At 49.2% G+C, this 25,829-nt stretch overlaps 1 protein-coding gene across 1 annotated transcript in view; it reads right to left on the bottom strand.

The window, feature by feature from the left end:
• The window catches only part of tbc1d30 (TBC1 domain family, member 30), a 74,754-nt gene that overhangs the window by 18,528 nt on the left and 30,397 nt on the right, over positions 1 to 25,829 (bottom strand). Inside the window, exons 7-10 of the mRNA XM_031815243.1 lie at positions 25,272 to 25,444; positions 22,211 to 22,372; positions 14,278 to 14,383; positions 663 to 766 (exon numbers count right to left, since the gene is read on the bottom strand). Coding sequence (XP_031671103.1) covers positions 663 to 766; positions 14,278 to 14,383; positions 22,211 to 22,372; positions 25,272 to 25,444 — 545 coding nt within the window. The remainder of the gene's footprint in view (positions 1 to 662; positions 767 to 14,277; positions 14,384 to 22,210; positions 22,373 to 25,271; positions 25,445 to 25,829) is intronic.

Raw genomic sequence — 25,829 nt, 5'->3', positions numbered from 1 at the left:
TACAACATCATCATCACTTTACCAGCCCCAGAGACCTCCTCTGGGATACATCATCATCATCACTTTACCAGCCCCAGAGACCTCCTCTGGGATACAACATCATCATCATCATCACTTTACCAGCCCCAGAGACCACCTCTGGGATACAACATCATCATCACTTTACCAGCCCCAGAGACCTCCTCTGGGATACAACATCATCATCACTTTACCAGCCCCAGAGACCTCCTCTGGGATACAACATCATCATCATCATCACTTTACCATCCCCAGAGACCTCCTCTGGGACACAACATCATCACTTTACCAGCCCCAGAGACCTCCTCTGGGATACAACATCACTTTACCAGCCTGTAGATATCAGCTGATAGACACATTACGGGACATTGACCAACCTGCCGTTGGGGTTGGAGGTGGGGAAGGGGGTGATGCTGTAGGGACATTGACCAACCTGCCGTTGGGGTTGGAGGTGGGGAAGGGGGTGATGCTGTAGGGACATTGACCAACCTGGGGTTGGAGGTGGGGGAGGGGGTGATGCTGTAGGGACATTGACCAACCTGCCGTTGGGGTTGGAGGTGGGGGAGGGGGTGATGCTGTAGGGACATTGACCAACCTGGGGTTGGAGGTGGGGGAGGGGTGATGCTGTAGGGACATTGACCAACCTGCCGTTGGGGTTGGAGGTGGGGAAGGGGGTGATGTTGTAGGTGTATTTCTCTCGGAGTTCAGCCAGCTGAGGGAATGGAAACACAGCCATGGAGTACACCGTCTGGAGAGAAAAGAGGGATCAGGGTGGCAGCTTAAACAGCTGGGAAACACAGAGGAGGAGAAAGGGCTTTTTCCTCCGATATTACATCCATGCATTCTGATTGGTCCCGTGTGGCTCAGTTGGCAGTTGCAGCGGCAGGGTTGTGGGTTCGATTCCCACGAGGGACCAGTACCAACAAATTTGAAAATGTCTCTCTGGATCAGAGAGTCTGCTAAATGACTCACTACTAAGTCTCCCTGGATAAGAGTCTGCTAAATGACTCACTACTAAGTCTCTCTGGAAAAGAGTCTGCTAAATGACTCACTACTAAGTCTCTCTGGAAAAGAGTCTGCTAAATGACTCACTACTGGAGTGGCTCTGGATAAGAGAGTCTGCTAAATGACTCACTACTGTAGTGGCTCTGGATAAGAGAGTCTGCTAAATGACTCACTACTATAGTGGCTCTGGATAAGAGAGTCTGCTAAATGACTCACTACTATAGTGGCTCTGGATAAGAGAGTCTGCTAAATGACTCACTACTGGAGTGGCTCTGGATAAGAGAGTCTGCTAAATGACTCACTACTGTAGTGGCTCTGGATAAGAGAGTCTGCTAAATGACTCACTACTATAGTGGCTCTGGATAAGAGAGTCTGCTAAATGACTCACTACTATAGTGGCTCTGGATAAGAGAGTCTGCTAAATGACTCACTACTGGAGTGGCTCTGGATAAGAGAGTCTGCTAAATGACTCACTACTGTAGTGGCTCTGGATAAGAGAGTCTGCTAAATGACTCACTACTATAGTGGCTCTGGATAAGAGAGTCTGCTAAATGACTCACTACTATAGTGGCTCTGGATAAGAGAGTCTGCTAAATGACTCACTACTATAGTGGCTCTGGATAAGAGAGTCTGCTAAATGACTCACTACTATAGTGGCTCTGGATAAGAGAGTCTGCTAAATGACTCACTACTATAGTGGCTCTGGATAAGAGAGTCTGCTAAATGACTCACTACTATAGTGGCTCTGGATAAGAGAGTCTGCTAAATGACTCACTACTATAGTGGCTCTGGATAAGAGAGTCTGCTAAATGACTCACTACTATAGTGGCTCTGGATAAGAGAGTCTGCTAAATGACTCACTACTATAGTGGCTCTGGATAAGAGAGTCTGCTAAATGACTCACTACTATAGTGGCTCTGGATAAGAGAGTCTGCTAAATGACTCACTACTATAGTGGCTCTGGATAAGAGAGTCTGCTAAATGACTCACTACTGTAGTGGCTCTGGATAAGAGAGTCTGCTAAATGACTCACTACTATAGTGGCTCTGGATAAGAGAGTCTGCTAAATGACTCACTACTATAGTGGCTCTGGATAAGAGAGTCTGCTAAATGACTCACTACTATAGTGGCTCTGGATAAGAGAGTCTGCTAAATGACTCACTACTATAGTGGCTCTGGATAAGAGAGTCTGCTAAATGACTCACTACTATAGTGGCTCTGGATAAGAGAGTCTGCTAAATGACTCACTACTGTAGTGGCTCTGGATAAGAGAGTCTGCTAAATGACTCACTACTGTAGTGGCTCTGGATAAGAGAGTCTGCTAAATGACTCACTACTATAGTGGCTCTGGATAAGAGAGTCTGCTAAATGACTCACTACTATAGTGGCTCTGGATAAGAGAGTCTGCTAAATGACTCACTACTGTAGTGGCTCTGGATAAGAGAGTCTGCTAAATGACTCACTACTATAGTGGCTCTGGATAAGAGAGTCTGCTAAATGACTCACTACTATAGTGGCTCTGGATAAGAGAGTCTGCTAAATGACTCACTACTATAGTGGCTCTGGATAAGAGAGTCTGCTAAATGACTCACTACTATAGTGGCTCTGGATAAGAGAGTCTGCTAAATGACTCACTACTGTAGTGGCTCTGGATAAGAGAGTCTGCTAAATGACTCACTACTATAGTGGCTCTGGATAAGAGAGTCTGCTAAATGACTCACTACTATAGTGGCTCTGGATAAGAGAGTCTGCTAAATGACTCACTACTATAGTGGCTCTGGATAAGAGAGTCTGCTAAATGACTCACTACTGTAGTGGCTCTGGATAAGAGAGTCTACTAAATGACTCACTACTATAGTGGCTCTGGATCAGAGAGTCTGCTAAATGACTCACTACTAAATGGATGTGGATGTAAATAAAGGCTTTAGAGTGTTAGAGTGGATACACAGTGCGTTCAGAATAGATAGATGACTACTGAATTTACAATGGATGAAATAAAGGTTTTGTGTTAGAGTGGATACACAGTGCGTTCAGAATAGATAGATGACTACTGAATTTACAATGGATGAAATAAAGGTTTTGTGTTAGAGTGGATACACAGTGCGTTCAGAATAGATAGATGACTACTGAATTTACAATGGATGAAATAAAGGTTTTGTTACTGGCCTACACACACAAAAAGTCAGACAAATTATATATTTTGAAATGTTTACAAATTACGTTAAAATATATAAATTATAATATATATATATATATAAGTTATAAAAGCTGAAATGTCTTCAGTAATTTTTTTAATTTTTTTATTTTATTTCACCTTTATTTAACCAGGTAGGCTAGTTGAGAACACCTTTATTTAACCAGGTAGGCTAGTTGAGAACACCTTTATTTAACCAGGTAGGCAAGTTGAGAACACCTTTATTTAACCAGGTAGGCTAGTTGAGAACACCTTTATTTAACCAGGTAGGCTAGTTGAGAACAAGTTCTCATTTGCAACTGCGACCTGGCCAAGATAAAGCATAGCAGTGTGAGCATACAACAAAGAGTTACACATGGAGTAAACAATTAACAAGTCAATAACACAGTAGAAAACAAAGGGGGAGTCTATATACAATGTGTGCAAAAGGCATGAGGAGGTAGGCGAATAATATACAGATATACACTGGCGTTGCTGACCAAGAAGACATTGTGAATGTTCCTGAGCAACCAAGTTACAGTTTTAACTTAAAATAAAAAGATTAAAATAAAAAAATAAAAAATTGTCTTGAAAATCTATGGCAAGACATGAAAATTGCTGTCTAGCAATGATCAACAACCAACTTGACAGAGCTTGAAGAATAATGTGCAAATATTGTACAATCCAGGTGTGCAAAGCTCTTAGAATCTCACTCAGAAAGACTCACAGCTGTAAACGCTGCCAAAGGTGCTTCTTCCAAGTATTTGTATTTGGCGGAAGCGTAGCCTAGTGGTTAGAGCGTTGGACTAGTAACCAGCAGGTAGCCTAGTGGTTAGAGCGTTGGACTAGTAACCAGCAGGTAGCCTAGTGGTTAGAGTGTTGGACTAGTAACCAGCAGCGTAGCCTAGTGGTTAGAGTGTTGGACTAGTAACCAGCAGCGTAGCCTAGTGGTTAGAGTGTTGGACTAGTAACCAGCAGGGCAGCCTAGTGGTTAGAGCGTTGGACTAGTAACCAGCAGGGTAGCCTAGTGGTTAGAGCGTTGGACTAGTAACCAGCAGCGTAGCCTAGTGGTTAGAGCGTTGGACTAGTAACCAGCAGGTAGCCTAGTGGTTAGAGCGTTGGACTAGTAACCAGCAGGGTAGCCTAGTGGTTAGAGCGTTGGACTAGTAACCAGCAGCGTAGCCTAGTGGTTAGAGTGTTGGACTAGTAACCAGCAGCGTAGCCTAGTGGTTAGAGCGTTGGACTAGTAACCAGCAGCGTAGCCTAGTGGTTAGAGCGTTGGACTAGTAACCAGCAGGGTAGCCTAGTGGTTAGAGCGTTGGACTAGTAACTGAAAGGTTGAAAGATCAAATCCCCGAGCTGACAAGGTACAACTCTGTCATTCTGCCCCTGAACAAGGCAGTTAGCCAACTGTTCCAAAGCAATCATTGAAAATAAGAATTTGTTCTTCACTGACTTGCCTAGCTAAGGTAAAAAAATAAAAGGTGTGGTTGAATTATAGTTCCCCATTAGTTCCTGTCAAAGCAGCAGCTACTCTTCTTGGGGTTTATTATGGATCCCCATTAGTTCCTGCCAAGGCAGCAGCTACTCTTCCTGGGGTTTATTATGGATCCCCATTAGTTCCTGTCAAAGCAGCAGCTACTCTTCTTGGGGTTTATTATGGATCCCCATTAGTTCCTGCCAAGGCAGCAGCTACTCTTCCTGGGGTTTATTATGGATCCCCATTAGTTCCTGCCAAGGCAGCAGCTACTCTTCCTGGGGTTTATTATGGATCCCCATTAGTTCCTGTCAAAGCAGCAGCTACTCTTCCTGGGGTTTATTATGGATCCCCATTAGTTCCTGCCAAAGCAGCAGCTACTCTACTTGGGGTTTATTATGGATCCCCATTAGTTCCTGCCAAGGCAGCAGCTACTCTTCCTGGGGTTTATTATGGATCCCCATTAGTTCCTGCCAAGGCAGCAGCTACTCTTCCTGGGGTTTATTATGGATCCCCATTAGTTCCTGCCAAGGCAGCAGCTACTCTTCCTGGGGTTTATTATGGATCCCCATTAGTTCCTGCCAAAGCAGCAGCTACTCTTCCTGGGGTTTATTATGGATCCCCATTAGTTCCTGCCAAAGCAGCAGCTACTCTTCTTGGGGTTAATTATGGATCCCCATTAGTTCCTGCCAAAGCAGCAGCTACTCTTCCTGGGGTTTATTATGGATCCCCATTAGTTCCTGCCAAAGCAGCAGCTACTCTTCCTGGGGTTTATTATGGATCCCCATTAGTTCATGCCAAGACAGCAGCTACTCTTCCTGGGGTTTATTATGGATCCCCATTAGTTCCTGTCAAGACAGCAGCTACTCTTCCTGGGGTTTAATATGGATCCCCATTAGTTCCTGTCAAGACAGCAGCTACTCTTCCTGAGGTTTAATATGGATCCCCATTAGTTCCTGTCAAGACAGCAGCTACTCTTCCTGAGGTTTAATATGGATCCCCATTAGTTCCTGTCAAGACAGCAGCTACTCTTCCTGAGGTTTATTATGGATCCCCATTAGTTCCTGTCAAGACAGCAGCTACTCTTCCTGAGGTTTATTATGGATCCCCATTAGTTCCTGGCAAGACAGCAGCTACTCTTCCTGAGGTTTAGCCTAGTGGGGCGGCAGTGTAGCCTACTGGTTAGAGCATTGGACATAGAGCATTGGACATAGAGCATTGGACTAGTAACCGAAAGGTTGCAAGTTCAAATCCCCGAGCTGACAAGGTACAAAATCTGTCGTTCTGCCCTTGAACAGGCAGTTAACCCACTGTTCCTAGGCCGTCATTGAAAATAAGAATTTGTTCTTAACTGACTTGCCTAGTAAAATAAAGGTAAAATAAAATTATTATGGATCCCCATTAGTTCCTGTCAAGACAGCAGCTACTCTTCCTGGGGTTTATTATGGATCCCCATTAGTTCCTGTCAAGACAGCAGCTACTCTTCCTGAGGTTTATTATGGATCCCCATTAGTTCACAGCAGCTACTCTTCCTGAGGTTTATTATGGATCCCCATTAGTTCCTGTCAAGACAGCAGCTACTCTTCCTGGGGTTTATTATGGATCCCCATTAGTTCCTGTCAAGGCAGCAGCTACTCTTCCTGGGGTTTATTATGGATCCCCATTAGTTCCTGCCAAGGCAGCAGCTACTCTTCTGGGGGCCAGCAAAGTTAATGCAGTTTATACAATTTTTAAAACATTACAATACATTCATAGATTTCACAAGACACCGTTTGCCCTCAGGCCCCTCCACCACTACCACATATCTACAGTACTAAATTCATGTGTGTGTGTGTATAGTGCGTATGCTAGCATGTGTGTGTGTGTGTGTGTCTGTGCCTATGTTTGTGTTGCTCCACAGTCCCTGCTGTTCCATAAGGTGTTTTTCAAACTGATTCTACTGCTGCATCAGTTACCTGATGTGGAATAGAGCTCTATGTAGTACTGTGGAATAGAGTTCCATGTAGTCATGGCTCTATGTAGTACTGCGGAATAGAGTTCCATGTAGTCATGGCTCTATGTAGTACTGTACAGTTACCTGATGTGGAATAGAGTTCCATGTAGTCATGGCTCTATGTAGTACTGTACAGTTACCTGATGTGGAATAGAGTTCCATGTAGTCATGGCTCTATGTAGTACTGCGGAATAGAGTTCCATGTAGTCATGGCTCTATGTAGTACTGTGGAATAGAGTTCCATGTAGTCATGGCTCTATGTAGTACTGTGGAATAGAGTTCCATGTAGTCATGGCTCTATGTAGTACTGTACAGTTACCTGATGTGGAATAGAGTTCCATGTAGTCATGGCTCTATGTAGTACTGTGGAATAGAGTTCCATGTAGTCATGGCTCTATGTAGTACTGCGGAATAGAGTTCCATGTAGTCATGGCTCTATGTAGTACTGTACAGTTACCTGATGTGGAATAGAGTTCCATGTAGTCATGGCTCTATGTAGTACTGTACAGTTACCTGATGTGGAATAGAGTTCCATGTAGTCATGGCTCTATGTAGTACTGCGGAATAGAGTTCCATGTAGTCATGGCTCTATGTAGTACTGTGGAATAGAGTTCCATGTAGTCATGGCTCTATGTAGTACTGTGGAATAGAGTTCCATGTAGTCATGGCTCTATGTAGTACTGTACAGTTACCTGATGTGGAATAGAGTTCCATGTAGTCATGGCTCTATGTAGTACTGCGGAATAGAGTTCCATGTAGTCATGGCTCTATGTAGTACTGTGGAATAGAGTTCCATGTAGTCATGGCTCTATGTAGTACTGTGGAATAGAGTTCCATGTAGTCATGGCTCTATGTAGTACTGTGGAATAGAGTTCCATGTAGTCATGGCTCTATGTAGTACTGTGGAATAGAGTTCCATGTAGTCATGGCTCTATGTAGTACTGTGGAATAGAGTTCCATGTAGTCATGGCTCTATGTAGTACTGCGGAATAGAGTTCCATGTAGTCATGGCTCTATGTAGTACTGCGGAATAGAGTTCCATGTAGTCATGGCTCTATGTAGTACTGCGGAATAGAGTTCCATGTAGTCATGGCTCTATGTAGTACTGCGGAATAGAGTTCCATGTAGTCATGGCTCTATGTAGTACTGCGGAATAGAGTTCCATGTAGTCATGGCTCTATGTAGTACTGCGGAATAGAGTTCCATGTAGTCATGGCTCTATGTAGTACTGCGGAATAGAGTTCCATGTAGTCATGGCTCTATGTAGTACTGCGGAATAGAGTTCCATGTAGTCATGGCTCTATGTAGTACTGCGGAATAGAGTTCCATGTAGTCATGGCTCTATGTAGTACTGCGGAATAGAGTTCCATGTAGTCATGGCTCTATGTAGTACTGCGGAATAGAGTTCCATGTAGTCATGGCTCTATGTAGTACTGCGGAATAGAGTTCCATGTAGTCATGGCTCTATGTAGTACTGCGGAATAGAGTTCCATGTAGTCATGGCTCTATGTAGTACTGCGGAATAGAGTTCCATGTAGTCATGGCTCTATGTAGTACTGCGGAATAGAGTTCCATGTAGTCATGGCTCTATGTAGTACTGCGGAATAGAGTTCCATGTAGTCATGGCTCTATGTAGTACTGCGGAATAGAGTTCCATGTAGTCATGGCTCTATGTAGTACTGTGGAATAGAGTTCCATGTAGTCATGGCTCTATGTAGTACTGTGGAATAGAGTTCCATGTAGTCATGGCTCTATGTAGTACTGTGGAATAGAGTTCCATGTAGTCATGGCTCTATGTAGTACTGTGGAATAGAGTTCCATGTAGTCATGGCTCTATGTAGAACTGTGGAATAGAGTTCCATGTGGTCATGGCTCTATGTAGTACTGTGGAATAGAGTTCCATGTAGTCATGGCTCTATGTAGTACTGTGGAATAGAGTTCCATGTAGTCATGGCTCTATGTAGTACTGTGGAATAGAGTTCCATGTGGTCATGGCTCTATGTAGTACTGTGGAATAGAGTTCCATGTAGTCATGACTCTATGTAGTACTGTGCGCCTCCCATAGTCTGTTCTGGACTGGGGGACTGTGAAGAGACTTCTGGTGGCATGTCTTGTGGGGTATGCATGGGTGTCTGAGCTGTGTGCCAGTAGTTCAGACAGACAGCTCGGTGCATTCAACATGTCAATACCTCTCATAAATACAAGTAGTGATGAAGTCAATCTCTCCTCCACTTTGAGCAAGGAGAGATTGACATGCATATTATTAATGTTAGCGCTCTGTCTACATCCAAGGGCCAGCCGTGCTGTCCTGAGACAATTGCAATTTTTTAAGTCATTTTTTGTGTCACCTGACCACGCGACTGAACAGTAGTCCAGGTGTGACTAAACTAGGGCCTGTAGGACCTGCCTTGTTGATTGTGCTGTTAAGAAAGTAGAAACTAGGGCCTGTAGGACCTGCCTTGATGATAGTGTTGTTAAGAAGGTAGAAACTAGGGCCTGTAGGACCTGCCTTGTTGATAGTGTTGTTAAGGTAGAGCAGAGCTTTCTTATGGACAGACTTCTCCCCATCTTAGCTACTACTGCATCAACATGTTTTGACCATGACAGTTTACAATCCACGGTAACTCCAAGAAGTTTAGTCACCTCAACTTGCTCAATTTCCAAATGATCTATTACAAGATTTAGTTGAGGTTTAGTGAGTGTTTTGTTCCAAATACAATGCTTTTAGTTTTATAAATATTTAGGGCTAACTTATTCCTTGCCACCCACTCTGAAACTAACTGCAGCTCTTTGTTGAGTGTTGCAGTCATTTCAGTCGCTGTAGTAGCTGATGTGTATAATGAGTCATTCGCATACATAGAAACTCTGGCTTTACTCAGTCAGTGGCATGTCGTTAGTAAACATTGAAAAAAGCAAGGGTCCTAAACAGCTGCCCTGGAGAATGCCTGATTCTACCTGGATTATGTTGGAGAGGCTTCCATTAAATAACACCCACTGTTCTGTTAGAAAGGTAACTCTTCATCCACATTATAGCGGGGGGGGGGGGGGGGTGTAAAACCATAGCACATGTCTTTCCAGCAGCAGGCTATGATCAATCATGTCCAAATCTGCACTGAAGTCTAACAAGACAACGTATTGACTCAGGGGTGTGAATACTTATGTAAATTAGATATTATTTCAGCTTTTCATTTTTCAAAGATTTTTGAATGAGGTGGCTACAGTCTACGAGGGAGCTCTCCAACCCGCGTGAGGTGGCTACAGTCTACGAGGCCGCTCTCCAACCCGCGTTAGGTGGCTACAGTCTACGAGGCCGCTCTCCAACCCGCGTTAGGTGGCTACAGTCTACGAGGCCGCTCTCCAACCCGCGTTAGGTGGCTACAGTCTACGAGGGAGCTCTCCAACCCGCGTTAGGTGGCTACAGTCTACGAGGCCGCTCTCCAACCCGCGTGAGGTGGATACAGTCTACGAGGGAGCTCTCAAACCCGCATGAGGTGGCTACAGTCTACGAGGGAGCTCTCCAACCCGCGTTAGGTGGCTACAGTCTACGAGGCCGCTCTCCAACCCGCGTTAGGTGGCTACAGTCTACGAGGGAGCTCTCCAACCCGCGTTAGGTGGCTACAGTCTACGAGGGAGCTCTCCAACCCGCGTTAGGTGGCTACAGTCTACGAGGCCGCTCTCCAACCCGCGTTAGGTGGCTACAGTCTACGAGGCCGCTCTCCAACCCGCGTTAGGTGGCTACAGTCTACGAGGGAGCTCTCCAACCCGCGTTAGGTGGCTACAGTCTACGAGGCCGCTCTCCAACCCGCGTTAGGAGGCTACAGTCTACGAGGCCGCTCTCCAACCCGCGTTAGGTGGCTACAGTCTACGAGGCCGCTCTCCAACCCGCGTTAGGTGGCTACAGTCTGCGAGGGAGCTCTCCAACCCGCGTTAGGTGGCTACAGTCTACGAGGGAGCTCTCCAACCCGCGTTAGGTGGCTACAGTCTGCGAGGGAGCTCTCCAACCCGCGTTAGGTGGCTACAGTCTACGAGGCCGCTCTCCAACCCGCGTTAGGTGGCTACAGTCTACGAGGCCGCTCTCCAACCCGCGTTAGGTGGCTACAGTCTACGAGGGAGCTCTCCAACCCGCGTTAGGTGGCTACAGTCTACGAGGGAGCTCTCCAACCCGCGTTAGGTGGCTACAGTCTACGAGGGAGCTCTCCAACCCGCGTTAGGTGGCTACAGTCTACGAGGCCGCTCTCCAACCCGCGTTAGGTGGCTACAGTCTACGAGGCCGTTCTCCAACCCGCGTTAGGTGGCTACAGTCTGCGAGGCCGCTCTCCAACCCGCGTTAGGTGGCTACAGTCTACGAGGGAGCTCTCCAACCCGCGTGAGGAGGCTACAGTCTACGAGGGAGCTCTCCAACCCACGTTAGGTGGCTACAGTCTACGAGGGAGCTCTCCAACCCGGGTTAGGTGGCTACAGTCTACGAGGCCGCTCTCCAAGCCGCGTTAGGTGGCTACAGTCTACGAGGCCGCTCTCCAACCCGCGTTAGGTGGATACAGTCTACGAGGCCGCTCTCCAACCCGCGTGAGGAGGCTACAGTCTACGAGGGAGCTCTCCAACCCGCGTTAGGTGGCTACAGTCTACGAGGGAGCTCTCCAACCCGCGTTAGGTGGCTACAGTCTACGAGGGAGCTCTCCAACCCGCGTTAGGTGGCTACAGTCTACGAGGGAGCTCTCCAACCCGCGTTAGGTGGCTACAGTCTACGAGGCCGCTCTCCAACCCGCGTTAGGTGGCTACAGTCTGCGAGGCCGCTCTCCAACCCGCTTGAGGAGGCTACAGTCTACGAGGCCGCTCTCCAACCCGCCTTAGGTGGCTACAGTCTGCGAGGCCGCTCTCCAACCCGCGTGAGGAGGCTACAGTCTACGAGGCCGCTCTCCAACCCGCGTTAGGTGGCTACAGTCTGCGAGGCCGCTCTCCAACCCGCGTTAGGTGGCTACAGTCTGCGAGGCCGCTCTCCAACCCGCGTTAGGTGGCTACAGTCTACGAGGCCGCTCTCCAACCCGCGTTAGGTGGCTACAGTCTACGAGGCCGCTCTCCAACCCGCGTTAGGTGGCTACAGTCTACGAGGCCGCTCTCCAACCCGCGTTAGGTGGCTACCAGTCTACGAGGCCGCTCTCCAACCCGCGTTAGGTGGCTACAGTCTACGAGGCCGCTCTCCAACCCACGTGAGGTGGCTACAGTCTACGAGGCCGCTCTCCAACCCGCGTTAGGTGGCTACAGTCTACGAGGGAGCTCTCCAACCCGCGTTAGGTGGCTACAGTCTACGAGGGAGCTCTCCAACCCGCGTTAGGTGGCTACAGTCTACGAGGGAGCTCTCCAACCCGTGTTAGGTGGCTACAGTCTACGAGGGAGCTCTCCAACCCGCGTTAGGTGGCTACAGTCTACGAGGGAGCTCTCCAACCCGCGTTAGGTGGCTACAGTCTACGAGGGAGCTCTCCAACCCGCGTGAGGTGGCTACAGTCTACGAGGCCGCTCTCCAACCCGCGTGAGGTGGCTACAGTCTACGAGGCCGCTCTCCAACCCGCGTTAGGTGGCTACAGTCTGCGAGGCCGCTCTCCAACCCGCGTTAGGTGGCTACAGTCTACGAGGGAGCTCTCCAACCCGCGTTAGGTGGCTACAGTCTACGAGGGAGCTCTCCAACCCGCGTTAGGTGGCTACAGTCTACGAGGGAGCTCTCCAACCCGCGTTAGGTGGCTACAGTCTACGAGGGAGCTCTCCAACCCGCGTTAGGTGGCTACAGTCTACGAGGGAGCTCTCCAACCCGCGTTAGGTGGCTACAGTCTACGAGGGAGCTCTCCAACCCGCGTTAGGTGGCTACAGTCTACGAGGGAGCTCTCCATGCCGCGTTAAGTGGATACAGTCTACGAGGGAGCTCTCCAACCCGCGTGAGGTGTCTACAGTCTACGAGGCCGCTCTCCAACATCTCTCACCTACATGAGGTATCTACAGTCTACGAGGCCGTTCTCCAACCCGCATGAGGTGGCTACAGTCTACGAGGGAGCTCTCCAAGCCGCGTTAGGTGGCTACAGTCTACGAGGCCGCTCTCCAACCCGCGTTAGGTGGCTACAGTCTGCAAGGCCGCTCTCCAACCCACGTGAGGTGGATACAGTCTACAAGGCCGCTCTCCAACCCGCGTGAGGTGTCTACAGTCTACGAGGCCGCTCTCCAACATCTCTCACCTGCATGAGGTGGCTAGTCTACGAGGCCGTTCTCCAACCCGCGTGAGGAGGCTACAGTCTACGAGGGAGCTCTCCAAGCCGCGTTAGGTGGCTACAGTCTACGAGGGAGCTCTCCAACCCGCGTTAGGTGGCTACAGTCTACGAGGGAGCTCTCCAACCCGCGTTAGGTGGCTACAGTCTACGAGGGAGCTCTCCAACCCGCGTTAGGTGGCTACAGTCTACGAGGGAGCTCTCCAACCCGCGTTAGGTGGCTACAGTCTACGAGGCCGCTCTCCAACATCTCCCACCTACATGAGGTGGCTACAGTCTACGAGACCGCTCTCCAACCCGCATGAGGTGGCTACAGTCTACGAGGCCGCTCTCCAACCCGCGTGAGGAGGCTACAGTCTACGAGGGAGCTCTCCAACCCGCGTGAGGAGGCTAGTCTACGAGGGAGCTCTCCAACCCGCGTGAGGTGTCTACAGTCTACGAGGGAGCTCTCCAACCCGCATTAGGTGGCTACAGTCTACGAGGGAGCTCTCCAACACGCGTGAGGTGTCTACAGTCTACGAGGCCGTTCTCCAACCCGCATGAGGTGGCTACAGTCTACGAGGCCACTCTCCAACCCGCGTGAGGTGGCTACAGTCTACGAGGCCGCTCTCCAACATCTCTCACCTACATGAGGTGGCTAGTCTACGAGGCCGTTCTCCAACCCGCATGAGGTGGCTACAGTCTACGAGGGAGCTCTCCAACCCGCGTTAGGTGGCTACAGTCTACGAGGGAGCTCTCCAACCCGCGTTAGGTGGCTACAGTCTACGAGGGAGCTCTCCAACCCGCGTTAGGTGGCTACAGTCTACGAGGGAGCTCTCCAACCCGCGTTAGGTGGCTACAGTCTACGAGGGAGCTCTCCAACCCGCGTTAGGTGGCTACAGTCTACGAGGGAGCTCTCCAACCCGCGTTAGGTGGCTACAGTCTACGAGGGAGCTCTCCAACCCGCGTTAGGTGGCTACAGTCTACGAGGGAGCTCTCCAACCCGCGTTAGGTGGCTACAGTCTACGAGGGAGCTCTCCAACCCGCGTTAGGTGGCTACAGTCTACGAGGGAGCTCTCCAACCCGCGTTAGGTGGCTACAGTCTACGAGGGAGCTCTCCAACCCGCGTTAGGTGGCTACAGTCTACGAGGGAGCTCTCCAACCCGCGTTAGGTGGCTACAGTCTACGAGGGAGCTCTCCAACCCGCGTGAGGTGGCTACAGTCTACGAGGACGCTTTCCAACATCTCTCACCTACATGAGGTGGCTACAGTCTACGAGGCCGCTCTCCAACACGCGTGAGGTGGCTACTGTCTACGAGGCCGCTCTCCAACACGCGTGAGGTGGCTACTGTCTACGAGGCCGCACTCCAACATCTCTCACCTGCATGAGGTGGCTACAGTCTATGAGGCTGTTCTCCAACATCTCCTGAGTGATCCATCCCATGGTGCTGTAGAACTCATCTGCTGTCTGACAGTACTCTATATGCCTGGGGGTTACAGTGTGTAGGGGTTAGGGGTACAGTGTGTAGGGGTTAGGGATACAGTGTGTAGGGATACAGTGTGTAGGGGTTAGGGATACAGTGTGTAGGGATACAGTGTGTAGGGGTTAGGGATACAGTGTGTAGGGGTTAGGGATACAGTGTGTAGGGGTTAGGGATACAGTGTGTAGGGGTTAGGGATACAGTGTGTAGGGGTTAGGGATACAGTGTGTAGGGGTTAGGGATACAGTGTGTAGGGGTTAGGGATACAGTGTGTAGGGGTTAGGGGTACAGTGTGTAGGGGTTAGGGATACAGTGTGAAGGGGTACAGTGTGTAGGGGTTAGGGGTTAGGGATACCGTGTGTTGGGGTTAGGGATACCGTGTGTAGGGGTTAGGGATACCATGTGAAGGGGTTAGGGGTTAGGGATACCGTGTGTAGGGGTTAGGGATACCGTGTGTAGGGGTTAGGGATACCGTGTGTAGCGATACAGTGTGTAGGGATACAGTGTGTAGGGGTTAGGGATACAGTGTGTAGGGGTTAGGGATACAGTGTGTAGGGGTTAGGGATACAGTGTGTAGGGGTTAGGGATACAGTGTGTAGGGGTTAGGGATACAGTGTGTAGGGGTTAGGGGGATACAGTGTGTAGGGGTTAGGGGGATACAGTGTGTAGGGGTTAGGGGGATACAGTGTGTAGGGGTTAGGGATACAGTGTGTAGGGGTTAGGGATACAGTGTGTAGGGGTTAGGGATACAGTGTGTAGGGGTTAGGGATACAGTGTGTAGGGGTTAGGGATACAGTGTGTAGGGGTTAGGGATACAGTGTATAGGGGTTAGGGATACAGTAGGTAGGGGTTAGGGATACAGTGTGTAGGGGTTAGGGATGCAGTGTGTAGGGGTTAGGGATACAGTGTGTCGGGGTTAGGGATGCAGTGTGTAGGGGTTAGGGATGCAGTGTGTAGGGGTTAGGGATGCAGTGTGTAGGGGTTAGGGATGCAGTGTGTAGGGGTTAGGGGTACAGTGTGTAGGGGTTAGGGATACAGTGTGTAGGGGTTAGGGGTACAGTGTGTAGGGGTTAGGGATACAGTGTGAATGGGTACAGTGCGTAGAGGTTAGGGATACAGTGTATAGGGGTTAGGGATACAGTGTGTAGGGGTTATGGGTTAGGGATACCGTGTGTAGGGGTTAGGGGATACCGTGTGTAGGGGTTAGGGATACAGTGTGTAGGGGTTAGGGATACAGTGTGTAGGGGTTAGGGGTAGGGGATACCGTGTGTAGGGGTTAGGGATACAGTGTGTAGGGGTTAGGATACAGTGTGTAGGGGTTAGGGATACAGTGGTGTAGGGTTAGGGATGCAGTGTGTAGGGGGTTAGGGATACAGTGTGTAGGGGTTAGGGGTACATGGTGTAGGGGTTAGGGGTACAGTGTGTAGGGGTTAGGGATACAGTGTGTAGGGTTAGGGGTACAGTGTGTAGGGGTTAGGGGTACAGTGTGTAGGGGTTAGGGGTACAGTGTGAAGGGGTACAGTGTGTAGAGGTTAGGGATCCGTGTATAGGGGTTAGGGATACAGTGTGTAGGGGTTAGGGGTTAGGGATACAGTGTGTAGGGGTTGGGGTACAGTGTGTAGGGGTTAGGGGTACAGTGTGTAGGGGTTAGGGGTTACAGTGTGGTGGTAGGGGTTTAGGGATACAGTGTGTAGGGGTTAGGGATACAGTGTGTAGGGGTTAGGGACTACAGTGTGTAGGGTTAGGGATACAGTGTGTAGGGGTAGGGATACAGTGTGTAGGGGTTAGGGATACAGTGTGTAGGGGTTAGGGATACAGTGTGTAGGGGTTAGGGATACAGTGTGTAGGGGTTAGTGTGTAGGGGTTAGGGATACAGTGTGTAGGGGTTAGGGATACAGTGTGTAGGGGTTAGGGATACAGTGTGTAGGGGTTAGGGATACAGTGTGTAGGGGTTAGGGATACAGTGTGTAGGGGTTAGGGATACAGTGTGTAGGGGTTAGGGATACCGTGTGTAGGGGTTAGGGATACAGTGTGTAGGGGTTAGGGATACAGTGTGTAGGGGTTAGGGAATACAGTGTGTAGGGGTTAGGGAATACAGTGTGTAGGGGTTAGGGATACAGTGTGTAGGGGTTAGGATACAGTGTGTAGGGGTTAGGGAATACAGTGTGTAGGGGTTAGGGATACAGTGTGTAGGGGTTAGGGATACAGTGTGTAGGGGTTAGGGATACAGTGTGTAGGGGTTAGGGATACAGTGTGTAGGGGTAGGGATACAGTGTGTAGGGGTTAGGGATACAGTGTGTAGGGGTTATGGGTACAGTACAGTGTGTAGGGGTTATGGGGTACAGTGTGTAGGGGTTAGGGGTACAGTGTGTAGGGGTTAGGGATACAGTGTGTAGGGGTTAGGGGTACAGTGTGTAGGGTTAGGGGTACAGTGTGTAGGGGTTAGGGGTACAGTGTGTAGGGGTTAGGGGTACAGTGTGTAGGGGTTAGGGGTACAGTGTATAGGGGTTAGGGATACAGTGTGTAGGGGTTTAGGGATACAGTGTGTAGGGTTAGGGATACAGTGTGTAGGGGTTAGGGATACAGTGTGTAGGGGTTAGGAGTACAGTGTGTAGGGGTTAGGGATACAGTGTGTAGGGGTTAGGAGTACAGTGTGTAGGGGTTAGGGATACAGTGTGTAGGGGTTAGGGGATACAGTGTGTAGGGGTTAGGGATACAGTGTGTAGGGGTTAGGAGTACAGTGTGTAGGGGTTAGGGATACAGTGTGTAGGGGTTAGGGGTACAGTGTGTAGGGGTTAGGGGTACAGTGTGTAGGGGTTAGGGGTACAGTGTGTAGGGTTAGGGGTACAGTGTGTAGGGGTTAGGGATACAGTGTGTAGGATACAGTGTGTAGGGGTTAGGGATACAGTGGTGGTAGGGGTTAGGGATACATTGTGTAGGGTAGGGATACGTGTGTAGGTGGGAATACAGGTGTAGGGGGTTAGGGATACCAGTTGTGTAGGGGTTTAGGGGTAACAGTGGTGTAAGGGGTTAGGTGTACAGTGTGTAGGGGTTATGGGGTACAGTGTTGTAGGGGTTATGGGGTACAGTGTGTGAGGGTTAGGGGTACAGTGTGTCAGGGGTTAGGGGTACAGTGTGTAGGGGTTTAGGGTACAGTGTGTAGGGGTAGGGGTACAGTGTGTAGGGGTTATGGGGTACAGTGTGTAGTGGTTATGGGGTTACAGTGTGTAGGGGTTAGGGGTACAGTGTGTAGGGGTTAGGGATACAGTGTGTAGGGGTTAGGGATACAGTGTGTAGGGGTTAGGAGTACAGTGTGTAGGGGTTAGGGGTACAGTGTGTAGGGGTTAGGGGTACAGTGTGTAGGGGTTAGGGGTACAGTGTGTAGGGGTTAGGGGTACAGTGTGTAGGGGTTAGGGATACCGTGTGTAGGGGTTAGGGATACCGTGTGTAGGGGTTAGGGATACCGTGTGTAGGGGTTAGGGATACCGTGTGTAGGGGTTCGGGATACCGTGTGTAGGGGTTCGGGATACCGTGTGTAGGGGTTAGGGATACAGTATGTAGTGGTTAGGGATACAGTATGTAGTGGTTAGGGATACAGTGTGTAGGGGTTAGGGTTACAGTGTGTAGGGGTTAGGGATACAGTGTGTAGGGGTTAGGGATACAGTGTGTAGGGGTTAGGGATACAGTGTGTAGGGGTTAGGGATACAGTGTGTAGGGGTTAGGGATACAGTGTGTAGGGGTTAGGGATACAGTGTGTAGGGGTTAGGGATACAGTGTGTAGGGGTTAGGGGTACAGTGTGTAGGGGTTAGGGGTACAGTGTGTAGGGGTTAGGGGTTAGGGTTACAGTGTGTAGGGGTTAGGGGTACAGTGTGTAGAGGTTAGGGGTTAGGGTTACAGTGTGTAGGGGTTAGGGATACAGTGTGTAGGGGTTAGGGATACAGTGTGTAGGGGTTAGGGATACCGTGTGTAGGGGTTCGGGATACCTTGTGTAGGGGTTCGGGATACAGTATGTAGGGGTTAGGGATACAGTGTGTAGGGGTTAGGGTTACAGTGTGTAGGGGTTAGGGATACAGTGTGTAGGGGTTAGGGATACAGTGTGTAGGGGTTAGGGATACAGTGTGTAGGGGTTAGGGATACAGTGTGTAGGGGTTAGGGATACAGTGTGTAGGGGTTAGGGATACAGTGTGTAGAGGTTAGGGGTTAGGGATACAGTGTGTAGGGGTTAGGGGTTAGGGGTACAGTGTGTAGGGGTTAGGGGTACAGTGTGTAGGGTTAGGGGTACAGTGTGTAGGGTTAGGGGTACAGTGTGTAGGGTTAGGGGTACAGTGTGTAGGGTTAGGGGTTAGGGATACAGTGTGTAGGTTTAGTGGTTAGGGATACAGTGTGTAGGGGTTAGGGGTACAGTGTGTAGGGGTTAGGGATACAGTGTGTAGGGGTTAGCGATACAGTGTGTAGGGGTTAGGGGTACAGTGTGTAGGGGTTAGGGGTACAGTGTGTAGGGTTAGGGGTACAGTGTGTAGGGTTAGGGGTTAGGGATACAGTGTGTAGGTTTAGGGGTTAGGGATACAGTGTGTAGGGGTTAGGAGTACAGTGTGTAGGGGTTAGGGGTTAGGGATACAGTGTGTAGGGGTTAGGAGTACAGTGTGTAGGGGTTAGGGATACAGTGTGTAGGGGTTAGGGATACAGTGTGTAGGGGTTAGGGATACAGTGTGTAGGGGTTAGGGATACAGTGTGTAGGGGTTAGGGATACAGTGTGTAGGGGTTAGGGATACAGTGTGTAGGGGTTAGGAGTACAGTGTGTAGGGGTTAGGGGTACAGTGTGTAGGGGTTAGGGGTAAAGTGTGTAGGGGTTAGGGGTACAGTGTGTAGGGGTTAGGGTTACAGTGTGTAGGGGTTAGGGATACAGTGTGTAGGGGTTAGGGGTACAGTGTGTAGGGGTTAGGGGTTAGGGATACAGTGTGTAGGGGTTAGGGATACCGTGTGTAGGGGTTAGGGTTACAGTGTGTAGGGGTTAGGGGTTAGGGTTACAGTGTGTAGGGGTTAGGGATACAGTGTGTAGGGGTTAGGGTTACAGTGTGTAGGGGTTAGGGTTTAGGGATACAGTGTGTAGGGGTTAGGAGTACAGTGTGTAGGGGTTAGGGGTTAGGGATACAGTGTGTAGGGGTTAGGGATACCGTGTGTAGGGGTTCGGGATACCTTGTGTAGGGGTTAGGGATACAGTATGTAGGGGTTAGGGATACAGTGTGTAGGGGTTAGGGATACAGTATGTAGGGGTTAGGGATACAGTGTGTAGGGGTTAGGGATACAGTGTGTAGGGGTTAGGGATACAGTGTGTAGGGGTTAGGGGTTAGGGTTACAGAGTGTAGGGATACAGTGTGTAGAGGTTAGGGATACAGTATGTAGTGGTTAGGGATACAGTATGTAGTGGTTAGGGTTACAGTGTGTAGGGGTTAGGGATACAGTGTGTAGGGGTTAGGGATACAGTGTGTAGGGGTTAGGGATACAGTGTGTAGGGGTTAGGGGTACAGTGTGTAGGGGTTAGGGTTACAGTGTGTAGGGGTTATGGATACAGTGTGTATAGGTTAGGGATACAGTGTGTAGGGGTTAGGGGTTAGGGATACAGTGTGTAGGGGTTAGGGATACAGTGTGTAGGGGTTAGGGGTTAGGGTTACAGAGTGTAGGGATACAGTGTGTAGGGGTTAGGGGTTAGGGTTACAGAGTGTAGGGATACAGTGTGTAGGGGTTAGGGATACAGTGTGTAGGGGTTAGGGATACAGTGTGTAGGGGTTAGGGATACAGTGTGTAGGGGTTAGGGATACAGTGTGTAGGGGTTAGGGATACAGTGTGTAGGGGTTAGGGATACAGTGTGTAGGGGTTAGGGATACAGTGTGTAGGGGTTAGGGATACAGTGTGTAGAGGTTAGGGATACAGTGTGTAGGGGTTAGGGATACAGTGTGTAGGGGTTAGGGATACAGTGTGTAGGGGTTATGGGTACAGTGTGTAGGGGTTAGGGATACAGTGTGTAGGGGTTAGGGATACAGTGTGTAGGGGTTATGGATACAGTGTGTAGGGGTTATGGGTACAGTGTGTAGGGGTTATGGGTACAGTGTGTAGGGGTTAGGGATACAGTGTGTAGGGGTTAGGGATACAGTGTGTATGGGTTAGGGATACAGTGTGTAGGGTTAGGGATACAGTGTGTAGAGGTTAGGGATACAGTGTGTAGGAAAGGTTAGGGATACAGTGTGTAGGGGTTAGGGGTACAGTGTGTAGAGGTTAGGGGTTAGTTATACAGTGTGTAGGGGTTAGGGGTACAGTGTGTAGGGGTTAGGATACAGTGTGTAGGGGTTAGGATACAGTGTGTAGGGGTTAGGGGTTAGGGATACAGTGTGTAGGGGTTAGGAGTACAGTGTGTAGGGGTTAGGGGTTAGGGATACAGTGTGTAGGGGGTAGGGATACCGTGTGTAGGGGTTCGGGATACCTTGTGTAGGGGTTAGGGGATACAGTATGTAGGGGTTAGGGATACAGTGTGTAGGGGTTAGGGATACAGTATGTAGAGTTAGGGGATACCGTGTGTAGGGGTAGGGGTTAGGGTTACGAGTGTAGGGATACAGTGTGTAGAGGTTAGGGATTACAGTGTGTAGAGGTTAGGGATACAGTGTGTAGAGGTTAGGGATACAGTAGTTAGTGGTTAGGGATACGTATGTAGTGGTTAGGGATACAGTGGTGTAGGGGGTTAGGGTTACAGTGTGTAGGGGTTAGGGATACAGTGTGTAGGGGGTTAGGGATACAGTGTGTAGGGGTTAGGGGTTACAGTGTGTATGGGTTAGGGGTTAGGGTTACAGTGTGTAGGGGTTAGGGGTACAGTGTGTAGAGGTTAGGGATACAGTGTGTAGGGGTTAGGGGTACAGTGTGTAGGGGTTAGGGGTTAGGGATACAGTGTGTAGGGGTTAGGGATACAGTGTGTAGGGGTTAGGGGTTAGGGTTACAGAGTGTAGGGATACAGTGGTAGGGTTAGGATACAGTGTGTAGGGGTTCGGGATCAGTGTGTAGGGGTTAGGGATACAGTGGTGTAGAGGGTTAGGGATACAGTAGTGTAGAGGTTAGGGATACAGTATGTAGAGGTTAGGGATACAGTGTGTAGAGGGTTAGGGATACAGTGGGCTGTATGGGTTAGGGGATACAGTGTGTAGGGGTTATGGGTACAGTGTGTAGGGGTTAGGGATACAGTGTGTAGGGGTTTAGGGATACAGTGTGTAGGGGTTATGGGGTACAGTGTGTTAGGGGTTAGGGATACAGTGTGTAGGGGTTACTGATACAGTGTGTAGGGATTAGGGATACGTGTGTAGGGGTTATGGGTACAGTGTGTAGGGTTAGGGATACAGTGTTGTAGGGATACAGTGTGTAGAGGTTAGGGATACAGTGTGTAGAGGTTAGGATGACAGTGTTTAGAGGTTAGGGATACAGTGTGTAGGGGTTAGGGGTACAGTGTGTAGAGGTTAGGGGTTAGTTATACACAAGTGTGTAGAGGTTAGGGGTTAGGGGTAGCAGTGTGTAGGGGTTAGGGATACAGTGTGTAGGGGTTAGGGATACAGTGTGTAGGGGTGTACGGATACAGTGTGTAGGGGTTAGGGGTTAGGGTTACAGAGTGTAGGGATACAGTGTGTAGGGGTCTCGGGTTACAGTGTGTACGGGGGTTAGTGGATACAGTGGTGTATGGGTTAGGGATACAGTGTGTAGGGGTAGGGATACAGTGTGTAGGGGTAGGGTTACAGATGTAGGGAGTACAGTGTGTAGGGTTAGGGTTTACAGTGTGTAGGGGTTAGGGTACTCACTCCCCCAGGTGATGACCAGATGGCCAGAAGGCCACCTCAGCAGAAACCTCAGAACCTTCGAAGAACACAGAGTCCCAGATCTTTAGCACGGTGTTGGGGGCAGGCAAGTAGTCAAACATGGTCCGAAACCACTGCATCGTGAACACGTTGGTCAGGGGATGGCTCGTAGCTGCCTGGAAGACACAGACTGGCGTTAGTCAGGGGAGTTGTAGAGGTCCGTATCACCTCTGGCGTTAGTCTGGTCCATATCACACTCTGGCGTTAGTCTGTCCATATCACACTCTGGCGTTAGTCTGGTCCATATCACAAATCTGGCATTAGTCTGGTCCATATCACACTCTGGCATTAGTCTGGTCCATATCACACTCTGGCATTAGTCTGTCCATACACACCTCTGGCATTAGTCTGGTCCATATCACACTCTGGCATTAGTCTGGTCCATATCACACTCTGGCATTAGTCTGGTCCATATCACAATCTGGCATTAGAGTCTGGTCCATATCACACTCTGGCATTAGTCTGGGCCATATCACACTCTGGCGTAGGCTGTCCATATCACACTCTGGCATTAGTCTGGTCCATATCACACTCTGGCATTAGTCTGGTCCATATCACCTCTGGCATTAGTCTGGTCCATATCACACTCTGGCATTAGTCTGGTCCATATCACACTCTGGCATTAGTCTGGTCCATATCACACTCTGGCATTAGTCTGGTCCATATCACACTCTGGCATTAGTCTGGTCCATATCACACTCTGGCATTAGTCTGGTCCATATCACACTCTGGCATTAGTCTGGTCCATATCACACTCTGGCATTAGTCTGGGTCCATATCACACTCTGGCATTAGTCTGGTCCATATCACACTCTTGGCATTAGTCTGGTCCATATCACACTCTGGCATTAGTCTGGTCCATATCACACTCTGGCATTAGTCTGGTCCATATCACACTCTGGCATTAGTCTGGTCCATATCACACTCTGGCATTAGTCTGGTCCATATCACACTCTGGCATTAGTCTGGTCCATATCACACTCTGGCATTAGTCTGGTCCATATCACACTCTGGCATTAGTCTGGTCCATATCACACTCTGGCATTAGTCTGGTCCATATCACACTCTGGCATTAGTCTGGTCCATATCACACTCTGGCATTAGTCTGGTCCATATCACACTCTGGCATTAGTCTGGTCCATATCACACTCTGGCATTAGTCTGGTCCATATCACACTCTGGCATTAGTCTGGTCCATATCACACTCTGGCATTAGTCTGGTCCATATCACACTCTGGCATTAGTCTGGTCCATATCACACTCTGGCATTAGTCTGGTCCATATCACACTCTGGCATTAGTCTGGTCCATATCACACTCTGGCATTAGTCTGGTCCATATCACACTCTGGCATTAGTCTGGTCCATATCACACTCTGGCATTAGTCTGGTCCATATCACACTCTGGCATTAGTCTGGTCCATATCACACTCTGGCATTAGTCTGGTCCATATCACACTCTGGCATTAGTCTGGTCCATATCACACTCTGGCATTAGTCTGGTCCATATCACACTCTGGCATTAGTCTGGTCCATATCACACTCTGGCATTAGTCTGGTCCATATCACACTCTGGCATTAGTCTGGTCCATATCACACTCTGGCATTAGTCTGGTCCATATCACACTCTGGCATTAGTCGGTCCATATCACACTCTGGCCATTAGTCTGGTCCATATCACACTCTGGCCTTAGTCTGGTCCATATCACACTCTGGCATTAGTCTGGTCCATATCACACTCTGGCATTAGTCTGGTCCATATCAACACTCTGGCATTAGTCTGGTCCATATCACACTCTGGCATTAGTCTGGTCCATATCACACTCTGGCATTAGTCTGGTCCATATCACACTCTGGCATTAGTCTGGTCCATATCACACCCTCTGGCATTGCCCCTTAGTCTGGTCCATATCCCACTCTGGCATTAGTCTGGTCCATATCACACTCTGGCATTAGTCTGGTCCATATCACACTCTGGCATTAGTCTGGTCCATATCACACTCTGGCATTAGTCTGGGTCCATATCACACTCTGGCATTAGTCTGGTCCATATCACACTCTGGCATTAGTCTGGTCCATATCACACTCTGGCATTAGTCTGGTCCATATCACACTCTGGCATTAGTCTGGTCCATATCACACTCTGGCATTAGTCTGGTCCATATCACACTCTGGCATTAGTCTGGTCCATATCACACTCTGGCATTAGTCTGGTCCATATCACACTCTGGCATTAGTCTGGTCCATATCACACTCTGGCATTAGTCTGGTCCATATCACACTCTGGCATTAGTCTGGTCCATATCACACTCTGGCATTAGTCTGGTCCATATCACACTCTGGCATTAGTCTGGTCCATATCACACTCTGGCATTAGTCTGGTCCATATCACACTCTGGCATTAGTCTGGTCCATATCACACTCTGGCATTAGTCTGGTCCATATCACACTCTGGCATTAGTCTGGTCCATATCACACTCTGGCATTAGTCTGGTCCATATCACACTCTGGCATTAGTCTGGTCCATATCACACTCTGGCATTAGTCTGGTCCATATCACACTCTGGCATTAGTCTGGTCCATATCACACTCTGGCATTAGTCTGGTCCATATCACACTCTGGCATTAGTCTGGTCCATATCACACTCTGGCATTAGTCTGGTCCATATCACACTCTGGCATTAGTCTGGTCCATATCACACTCTGGCATTAGTCTGGTCCATATCACACTCTGGCATTAGTCTGGTCCATATCACACTCTGGCATTAGTCTGGTCCATATCACACTCTGGCATTAGTCTGGTCCATATCACACTCTGGCATTAGTCTGGTCCATATCACACTCTGGCATTAGTCTGGTCCATATCACACTCTGGCATTAGTCTGGTCCATATCACACTCTGGCATTAGTCTGGTCCATATCACACTCTGGCATTAGTCTGGTCCATATCACACTCTGGCGTTAGTCAGGGAGTTGTAGAGGTCCGTATGACAGAGACAGACAGACCCACCTCCAGCCTCTCTATCAGCAGTCTTCTGCAGGAGGTGTAGGTGCTGTGAGAGATGAGGCAGCTTCATCCTCAGGAGATCTCTAAACACAGCCATGTCCACAGACAGAGAACGCAGGTTGTTGGCAAAATAACTCTCTGGTAGCACCTTGTCTATCAGGTAGATCATCACCTGGAGGAGAGACGGAGGATCAGTTAGAATGAGTACAACAGATAAATAAACCCCTTTCAGAGCAGTGTTGTTGTAATAAATCATCCCCTTTCAGAGCAGTGTTGGAGTGTAATAAATCATCCCCTTTTAGAGCAGTGTTGGAGTGTAATAAATCATCCCCTTTCAGAGCAGTGTTGTTGTAATAAATCATCCCCTTTCACAGCAGTGTTGGAGTGTAATAAATCATCCCCTTTCAGAGCAGTGTTGTTGTAATAAATCATCCCCTTTCAGAGCAGTGTTGTAATAAATCATCCCCTTTCAGAGCAGTGTTGGAGTGTAATAAATCATCCCCTTTCAGAGCAGTGTTGTTGTGTAATAAATCATCCCCTTTCACAGCAGTGTTGGA

This window comes from Oncorhynchus kisutch, unplaced genomic scaffold, assembly GCF_002021735.2.
Source record: "Oncorhynchus kisutch isolate 150728-3 unplaced genomic scaffold, Okis_V2 Okis09a-Okis19a_hom, whole genome shotgun sequence".
NCBI lineage: Eukaryota > Metazoa > Chordata > Actinopteri > Salmoniformes > Salmonidae > Oncorhynchus > Oncorhynchus kisutch.
The sequence above is the reverse complement of the archived record's forward strand: the minus strand, read 5'-3'. Positions and strand labels throughout refer to the sequence as shown.